Raw genomic sequence first — 9697 nt, forward strand, 5'->3', positions numbered from 1 at the left:
AGTGAGTTCCATAGCAGTAGAAGTACTCAGTCTGTTGCTGTACTACAATGTTTTCATTTGGTTATCATTGTTTTAAGTCGTACTGTAGTTTCCTGTGTGTTCTTGTTGATGTACTGTAGTTTCCTGTGTGTTCTTGTTGATGTATTGTAGTTTCCTGTGTGTACTTGTTGATGTACTGTAGTTCCCTGTGTGTACTTGTTGGTGTACTGGAGTTCCCTGTGTGTACGTGCTGTAGTTTCCTCTCAGTACACCCCTTCTTTCTGTCCCTCTTCAGACCAGCCTGGTGTCGGTGGAGGGTTTGTCCCGGCTTGTGGACCCGTCCCAGCTGACCTCTGACCTCGGCGGCTCGCTGGAGTACGACCACGTGGAGTGGACCGAGCTGCGTCTGGGTCTGGAGGAGTTCTCTGGGGCCGCCACTCAGCTGCTGTCCCAGCTGGAGCAGCTGGAGGCCGGGCTGAACCGCATACCAGAGCCCCAGGACGTGGACGAGGCCCGCAAGTGAGGAAGACCCTAAGTCACACTTGTTGATTATTAAAAAGTTATTGATTATTTAAGGAGTTAGTGATTATTTAAAGAGTTATTGATTATTTAAGGAGTTAGTGATTATTTAAAGAGTTGTTGATTATTAAAGAGTTAGTGATTATTTAAAGAGTTATTGATTATTTAAAGAGTTGTTGATTATTAGAGTTATTGATTATTTAAGAGTTATTGATTATTAAAGAGTTGTTGATTATTAAAGAGTTGTTGATTATTTAAAGAGTTGTTGATTATTAAAGAGTTAGTGATTATTTAAAGAGTTATTGATTATTTAAAGAGCTGTTGATTATTAAAGAGTTGTTGATTATTTAAAGAGTTGTTGATTTTTAAAGAGTTAGTGATTATTTAAAGAGTTATTGATTATTTAAAGAGTTGTTGATTATTAAAGAGTTGTTGATTATTTAAAGAGTTGTTGCTTATTAAAGAGTTAGTGATTATTTAAAGAGTTGTTGATTATTTAATGAGTTAGTGATTATTTAAAGAGTCGTTGATTATAAAAGAGTTATTGATTATTTAAAGAGATGTTGATTATTAAAGAGTTAGTGATTAGGTATTACAACGTCAGATCGTATTTGGTAACTAGTTTTAAAGACGTTTTTGTTTATAGAGTTATTTCCATATTTTCCAGACTTCTCGAGGAACACAGTCGTCTCCGTAACACCATCGCCACGGCACCTGTCGACGGCCTGGAGCGAGAGGGGCGGAGCTTGCTTCAGCGCATGCGCTTGGGCCCCTCCCACGGTGACGCCTCTACTGAAGGCAGCGGCGGTGGCGGCCACGGCAGCTGGCTGTCGGGCGGGGCGGACTTTCAGAGCGTTGCGCCGAAGGTTTCATCTCTGCTGGACCGGCTGCAGGCGGCTCGCAGTCACCTGCTGCAGAGCTGGAGTGACAGGAAGCTGCACCTGGACCAGGCGCTGCAGCTGCACCTGTTCGAGCAGGACGCCACCAAGGTGAGGTTTACAGCTCACGGTTCATCTGTTAACAGACAGGACGAAGACATTGATCTTCTTTCTTACCTGAGACCTCATTGATACGTTCTGCGTATGTCACCTACAGAACAGGCTGAAGCGGCTTTGTCTTGGATCACACTACCGGCTTGTCAGGATCCACCCTACTCTGCTTCTGATTGTTTCATAAGCTGAAGTGTCGCTGCTCTTTTACCCGTCTCTGTCTGTCTCTGTCCATTTCAGATGTCGGAGTGGATCGCTCACAGTAAAGAGTTGTTCATGCAGAGTCTGGCGGAGGTCGGCCAGAACCACCAGCACGCCCTCGACCTCCAGACACAACACCAGCACTTCACCGCCAACTGCATGGTCAGTCTGTGTGTGTGTGTGTGAAAGTGAAGACGTTTTAGGAAAGTGAGGACATTTTAGAAAAGTGAGGACAGTTTGGGAAAGTGAGGACATTTTAGGAAAGTGAGGACATTTCAGAAAAGTGAGGACATTTTAGGAAAGTGGGGACATTTTAGGAAAGTGAGCACATTTCAGAAAAGTGAGGACATTTTAGAAAAGTGAGGACAATTTGGAAAGTAAGGACATTTTAGGAAAGTGAGGACGCTTTAGGAAAGTGGGGACATTTTAGAAAAGTGAGGACATTTTAGGAAAGTGAGGACATTTCGGAAAAGTGAGGACATTTTAGGAAAGTGGGGGCATTTTAGAAAGTGAGGACATTTTAGGAAAGTGAGGACATTTTAGGAAAGTGGGGGCATTTTAGAAAAGTGAGGACATTTTAGGAAAGTGAGGACATTTTAGAAAAGTGAGGATATATTAGGAAAGTGGGGACATTTCAGAAAAGTGAGGACATTTTAGGAAAGTGAGGACATTTTAAGAAAGTGAAGACATTTCGGAAAAGGGAGAACATTTTAGGAAAGTGGGGACATTTTAGAAAAGCGAGGACATTTCGGGAAAGTGAAGTAATTTTGGAAAAGTGAAGTAATTTTGGAAAAGTGAGGACATTTGTAACACGTTTGTCCTGAATGAGTCGTCTGTGCGTCTCGCTGCAGAACGGCAGCGTGAACGTAGACAGCGTGGTGACCGTGGCGGCGAGGCTGGCGGAGGCCGGTCACTACGGGGCAGAGCGGATCGCCATGGTGTCGTCACGGTTACAGGAAGACTGGAAGTCCCTGACGACGACACTGGAGGAGCGGAGCAACACGCTCGCCATGGCAACCGGCTTCCACCAGGGGGCAGAACAGGTGACACAATCAGGATCACCTGCAGCATACACCTGCACGTCTACCTGTTTTTTACCTGTCTTTTACCAGTCTATGTACTATACCTGTCCACCTGTCTGTCTTCTTCTCTATCTACCTGTCTTTTACCTGTTTCACCACCAACCTTTGTACCTGTCTGTATCTGCCTCTTTACCCCTTTATGTCTACCTGCCTGTCTGCCTCTCTATCTTCCTGTCTACATTTTGTTGTCTTCCTGTCTGTCCACTATTTTACCTGTTTTGCTTTTATCTTCCTACCTGTCTGTCGCTCTACCTGTCCAGTTCCTGCTCAGAGTGGAGGGCTGGGTTCAGACGTGCTCTGAAGGGACGTTGCCTTCAGCGACAGCAGAGCTGGAAGCTGCAACAAAGAAACACCAGGAGCTGAACGAGGAGATCTCTGCTAACTACACACAGGTACCTGTCTGTCCACATACCTGTCTGTCTCAACGCCTGTCTGTCTCAACACCTGTCTGTCCACGTACCTGTCTGTCTCAACACCTGTCTGTCCAACGTACCTGTCTGTCTCAACACCTGTCTGTCCAAGTACCTGTCTGTCTCAACACCTGTCTGTCTCAACACCGGTCTGTCTCCCCACCTGTCTGTCTCCCCACCTGTCTGTCTGACTGACTACCTGTCTGTCTGCAGGTCAGTGAGAGTGGTAAAGCCTTATTGGACGTCCTCCAGCGTTGCCCGGCGGCCGACTCCGATGACGCACCCACCAAACCAGACTTCAGTGCTGCCACGCACGGCATCATGGGAGTTCTGCACCAGGTCATGCAGGTATGGCTTACGAGACATAACGTCCCACATCCATCAGTAGAGAGCAGACCTCACTGACCAGCAGACAGACAGACAGGTGGACTGATTTTAAGTCTTCTCTTTATTTGCAGGGTTACCATGAGGTGGAGGGGGCGTGGCAGCATCGTAAGCTCCGCCTCCACCAGCGCCTGCAGCTGTGTGTGTTTCAACAGGATGTTAGACAGGTATGATACATTCAGACACATATCCAGACTGAGATTAACATCAGACCTTAGGACCAGATTCTTCTTATCCAGTTAATATTAACATCAAGATTCAGAAAATATTTACATACTGATTTGAATCATTAAGACTTAAATACACTGAATTTAACCTATAAGCCACAATTATGAGATATTAAGTCAAAATCTTGACCTACCGTGTGGAAATGTTTTTATTAAACAAAAGCACCTGTCTGTCTCTCAGGTGTTGGACTGGGTGGAGCAGCACGGTGAGGTTTTCCTCAACAAACACAGCGGCGTGGGGAAGTCTCTGCACCGCGCGCGAGCGCTGCAGAAACGCCACGACGACTTCCAGCAGGTCGCACAGGTAACACATCCACCACGCTCAAGGCCAGTTTATACTTCTGGGTCAAGTCCACTACGGCGTAGACTACGTGTCGACCAATCACAGGTCTTGCTGCCTGCGTCGCTGCGACATGTGTAGAGTCAACGCAAAATAAATAATAAATCTGACCATGAGCTTTTCTAGCCAAGAGTTTACACCGAGCTAACCTGCAACAAGGCACATCCACACATTTATCTCAACATAAAATGGCTGTTCAGCTTCCCTAAGTGATCAATATCCTGCTACACGTAAAGATCACTAAGTGTAAATTCAACTGTTAGAAAGGTGAAACACTAAATAAATGAAAGTGTGTGTAGCAGGTGTTAGTGCAGCTGGTGGAGACTTTGTGAGGACTTAATCTCAAAAGCAGGATTGTTCACCATGGTGTGTGTGTGTGTGACAGAACACTTACACTAACGCAGAGAAGCTTCTGGAAGCAGCCGATCAGCTGGCTCAGTCTGGAGAGTGTGAGGAGGAGGAGATCTACCAGGCAGCCCGAGACCTGGAGCTCCGCATGCAGGTAAGGAAGTCTGGACTTCTGTTCAAAATGGCCGACGCCCTGTATCAAACAGAAAGGACAAACACCAATGCGCCGCAGGTGATGTGTTGTTAATGTGTGTATTTAATATTGTGTTGTGTGTTTGCAGGCGTTCATCCAGAGAGTTGAACAGAGGAAGCTGCTGCTGGACCTCGCTGTGTCTTTCTACACACACACCAAGGAGGTAACACACACACACACACACACACACACACACAATTAATACGCTGTCATTAACTGTGATATCTGCAGTGTTTTCCTGTTATAAGTTTATTATTGTGAGTCAATGAATGTTTCTCCTCGTCCTCCTCCTCTCCTGATCTCTCCCCCCTCCACTCCTCCTCCTCCCCCTCCTCCTCCTCCTCCTCTCCTCTCCTCCTCTTCTCTCCTCCCCTCCTCCTGCTCTTCCTCCTCCTCTCCTCCCCTCTCTTCCTCCCCTCCTCCTCCTCCTCCTCCTCTCCTCTCCTCCTCTTCTCTCCTCCCCTCCTCCTCCCCTCCTCCTGCTCTTCCTCCTCCTCTCCTCCCCTCTCTTCCTCCTCCTCCTCCTCCTCAGCTCTCAGTATGGATGGAGGGCCTCCAGAAGCAGCTCTCCTCAGATCTCTGTGTTTGTCCGGACACCGTTGAGGCTCTGCAGGCTCTCATCAGCCAGCAGCAGCAGCAGCAGGCCAACACGCAGGTACCTGCTGACCTCTGACCTCTACGCCTAACCCCGTCATAACAACCTAACACCCCCCTGACCTCTGACCCCTCAGCTCTAACCCTCACACTAACCCTGAATCTAACCCTGACCCACAGGAAGCTGCGATGAGTGTCATCCGGGAAGGAGAAGATCTCATCCTGCAACTCAGGTACACGCAGAGAGTATGGGTGCGTTTGATTCACTCATCGGGGCAGCCTGTGTGGATCTGATCTGGTGTTTGTCATTATTGTGGGTGTTTAAGGTTTGTAAAATCTACAGGGTACGTTTCTTTTAAGCATCAAGGCAGCTGTGTGGCACATGTGATGTTCGTGTATGTATTCTGTGTGGGTGCGTTTGTTTTATGGCTTGTATAGACTTTCCAAGTTTGCAAAGCCTGTTTGGGTCTATTTGTTTTCTAGTTTAGTAATTTCTAATTTGTATAACCTGTGCGGGTGTGTTTATTGTGTGGGAGTTTGATTCACTCCACGGGGCAGCTCTGATGCCTGGGTGGAGTTGGTTTGTTTCCAGCTTTGTTTAACCTGTGTAGGTGCGTTCATTTTGTAGTTTGTATAAACTGTGTGGGTGCGTTTGTTTTCAGGTAGTCAAGTCATTTTTATTTTTACAGCCCTTATTGCACATCAAAATTTGCCTGAAGGGACTTTGCAAACTTGACAGCATAGAACACCCTCTGCCCTTCGAGGCAGCCTGTGTGGAAGCATTTTTGTTTTCAGGTTTTTTCTAGCTTGTATAATCAGTGTGGGTGCATTTGTTTCACTGTTCTGGGCAGCTCATGGTCCTGTGTGGAGTTGGTGTATGTAAAGACTGTGGGTGTTTTTGTTTTCAGGTTCTATAGCATGTGTGGGTGTGTTTATTTTATACTTTGTATAATCTATGCGGGTGCATTTGTTTTCGACTTTATTTGACCTGTAATGGCACATTTGTTTTTAAGTTTGTAAAGTTCATGTTGTTGGGTTTGTTTAACCATTTTAGGTGCGTTTGTTTCAGGCCCCAGGGTAGCTCGGTGGCCCATGTGGAGTCAGTGTTGCAGCAGCTGGAAGAGTCTCATGTTCAGTTGGAGGAACTTTTCCACCAGAGGAAAATCCGATTGGATGTTTACCTGCAGCTCCGCATTCTGCACCAGTGCACACTGGAGGTGCAACGTTTATGTTTTTCATTTACTAATAATTAATACTTTATGCATTTAATTTTTTGAACCTCCTTCCACTGTGTCAAGGTTGGATTAATTATGTATGTGTGTTTCGTAGGTAACCGGGGAAATAGATGCCTGGAAGCAGGACCTCCAGAAACAGTCCCAGGACTTCTCAGCAGAAAAGCTAGCATCGCCACGGCTAGCCGATGCAAACCACGACAAGCTAGCCCAGGACAAGCTAGCATTGGGCCAGTCACGGCTAGTGGAGGCCAGCCCTGAGGTGCTAACGCTAGCACAGCAGCGCATCCACAGGTAAACTGACCATTGTGATGACGTCATCCTGGCTCAACACAAAAATTGCTCATAGAAAACAGGCCATTGCAGGCTTTGACTGATTGATTGATCTGCAGGCACATGGAGCGAAGGCTGGCTATGAACAATATGATCTATGAGGTCATCCAACAAGGTCACGACCTTCAGCAGTACGTCACTGAGGTCCAGGCATCGGGTAAGACACACACTTCCGTACAATTGTACTGTACTTCTAGTAATATTATATTTAATGCTACCATTCCTACTACTTCTACTTACGGTATGATTAGTGCCGCTACTGATTAGTAATGTGATTACTTTCACAGATTACATTTGCTGATCTGAAATGCAATTAACAAGGGTGTGAACAGGGCTGAGGTCATCGGATGAACAGAAACGTTAAGCTGAGTGTCATCCGCGTATCGTTGTGAATTTACACCATTTTTTTGAATGTTAGAACCTAACGGCAGCTTATATAGACTGAAAATAAAGGGAACTAGGAATGAGCCGTGGGGTACACCACAAGAAATGAAATAGAGACAACACGAGTCATTTACGGGCTTCCAGCAGTGTTTTATTGTCTTTCAGAGTTTCTTGACTTGTGCTTTAGGGAGTCCCAGTGGTGTTTGATAGAGCTGTGCTGGTCCTTCAGGGAGCTCTGGAAGTTCCCTAACAGGTTTTAGAGGCCACTTAAAGGCTTTCTGGACAGTTTCCAGAAGCCACTTTTGGGACTGCAAAGGTAATGGAGGAGGAAGAGATCCTGCAAAGGGTTCATGTGGTCCATGAAGAGCTTCTAAGGGTTTAAATGCTCATTGAATGGGTTCTGGTAGTCCCTAAGAGATTCCCAGGAGTCACTGACGGGGCTTTGGTGACCTTGAGATACTTCCAGGAGTCTTTTGGTTAGTAGTTCATAGTTGGTTTGTAGTGCTTATGAAGTGGGTTCCAGAGGTAATTGAGTAGTGCTGCAGTGGTCCTTGAGGGGGATCTAGAAGTCCCTACAAGCTTCCAACATTTCTTTAAGGGGTCCCAGGGATCCTTGAGAGGATTTATTGTATCATTAATCACTATTTATCGTATTTGTTATTGTATTTTTATTGATACATTTATTTTATTTTATTGTAGGCATTTGATGTGGACAGCAGAATTTCAGTGTACAGGGAAACTTGAACATCTGACAATGAACACTTTGAATCTTGATTTCACTGACCCTTAAGGAATCTCCAGAAGTAACTTTAGAGACCTTCAGGGACTTCAGTGTATCTTTCAGTGTGTTCCTTGGTTGTGTTCAACAAATTGCCAAGGGTTTTCAGAGGTTTCTGATGAGATTTTTGAGATTTGGACATTCAAATTCTTACTTCGGTCTAAAGAACCCTTAGGGATTTCCATCTTTAAGGTTCCTTGAGAAGGCTCCAGGAGTCTTTTATGTGTGTTACAGGGGTCTCTTAGGGGAGTCTGGGGGATTTTATGAGTCTTTTTGTTGGTTCCAGGGGTCCTTGGGTGATTTTTAGTGCTCCATAATGGGATTCAGTGGTTCTGAGGGACTAAAGTTCCCCTTAGGGTTCCACTGGTCCTTGAGGAGTATTCAGAGATCATTAATAGTTCTCCAATAGTCCCTAAGTGGTTTCAAGGAGTCAATGACAAGGTAATAGAGCATTGAGGGAATTCCTTGACTTTTTGTGTCCTCCGGTTGTTTCTAGTGCTTTCAATTAGGGTTCCAAATATTTTTAAGGGTTTCCATAGAGTCCTAAGGCTCCAGTGGTCCTTGAAGTCTAATATACTGACTGAGTTTACAGAGACGACTGAGGAGGTAGAGATTGATGAAAGGGTTCTTGTGGTCCTTGAAGTGTTCACAGTTTTTGGATTTCATTTTCGGGCTTGCAGTGGTGCTTTGGGGGAGGGGGGATGTTCCAATGGGATTTTATGTATCAAACAACCATAAACTGGCAAAAGGCCGAACGGGCAGAAAGCAGAACAGTTGACAGTTCAGAACAGGTTTTCATATTGATAATTTTTCGTCCTCTGCTGTGAAAAAAAAGAACAGACCAGAAGTCAGTCAGCAGATTTTAATGCTACAGTGCAGCATCCGTCGGACCAGTTCAGTAACACACACATGATATTAGAGGGGAAAGGGGGGTGGGGGGGCAGAGAGGATAATGGAGGGAGGGGGAAAGGGGGATGGGGTTGCCATGGAAACTGCTCTCTGAAGCACACAGCTGGTCCCCATGGAAACCAGGGTATTGAATTTGTCATGGAGACACACACACACACACACACACACACACACACACACACACACAGACAAACGAATGTGGATTAAAACACACATAAATACAGTTGTGTTACTATATTTGCGAGTACCGTAACAGCTGAAATGTCTTCAATCTGAAGGTCTAACAGTGTGTGTGTGTGTGTGTGTGTGTGTGTGTATGTCAGGTATCGAGCTATCGGAGGCAGAGGGGGGTCTCTCCTCTCAGGTGGAGGAGCTGCAGCACCTCCTGCAGGACAAACAGAAGGAGATGCAGCAGATTGCAGATCACACACACACACACCTGGAGCAGAACCTGCAGCTGAGACACCTGCAGAGCCAGGTCAAACAGGTAACACACACTCACCTGCAGAGCCAGGTCAAACAGGTAACACACACTCACCTGCAGAGCCAGGTCAAACAGGTAACACACACTCACCTGCAGAGCCAGGTCAAACAGGTAACACACACTCAGCTGCAGAGCCAGGTCAAACAGGTAACACACACTCAGCTGCAGAGCCAGGTCAAACAGGTAACACACACTCAGCTGCAGAGCCAGGTTAAACAGGTAACACACACACACCTGCAGAGCCAGGTCAAACAGGTAACACACACACACCTGCAGAGCCAGGTCAAACAGGTAACACACACACACCTGCA

The 9697-nt window shown here is 46.0% G+C and overlaps 1 protein-coding gene across 1 annotated transcript; it reads left to right on the forward strand.

Annotated features, from left to right (window-relative positions):
- Window positions 1-274: 274 nt before the first annotated feature.
- LOC123965824 (kalirin-like) lies at window positions 275-9389 on the forward strand (the record flags this gene model as incomplete). Its single annotated transcript, XM_046042175.1, has 16 exons — window positions 275-498; window positions 1166-1487; window positions 1728-1850; window positions 2540-2731; window positions 3031-3162; window positions 3394-3528; window positions 3639-3731; window positions 3973-4095; window positions 4517-4633; window positions 4761-4835; window positions 5205-5327; window positions 5447-5499; window positions 6336-6483; window positions 6596-6792; window positions 6891-6988; window positions 9226-9389. Coding segments are annotated over 16 exons (2319 nt in total), but the record flags the coding sequence as incomplete, so codon positions are not given.
- Window positions 9390-9697: the final 308 nt, after the last annotated feature.

Source organism: Micropterus dolomieu, unplaced genomic scaffold (genome assembly GCF_021292245.1).
Source record: "Micropterus dolomieu isolate WLL.071019.BEF.003 ecotype Adirondacks unplaced genomic scaffold, ASM2129224v1 contig_11416, whole genome shotgun sequence".
NCBI lineage: Eukaryota > Metazoa > Chordata > Actinopteri > Centrarchiformes > Centrarchidae > Micropterus > Micropterus dolomieu.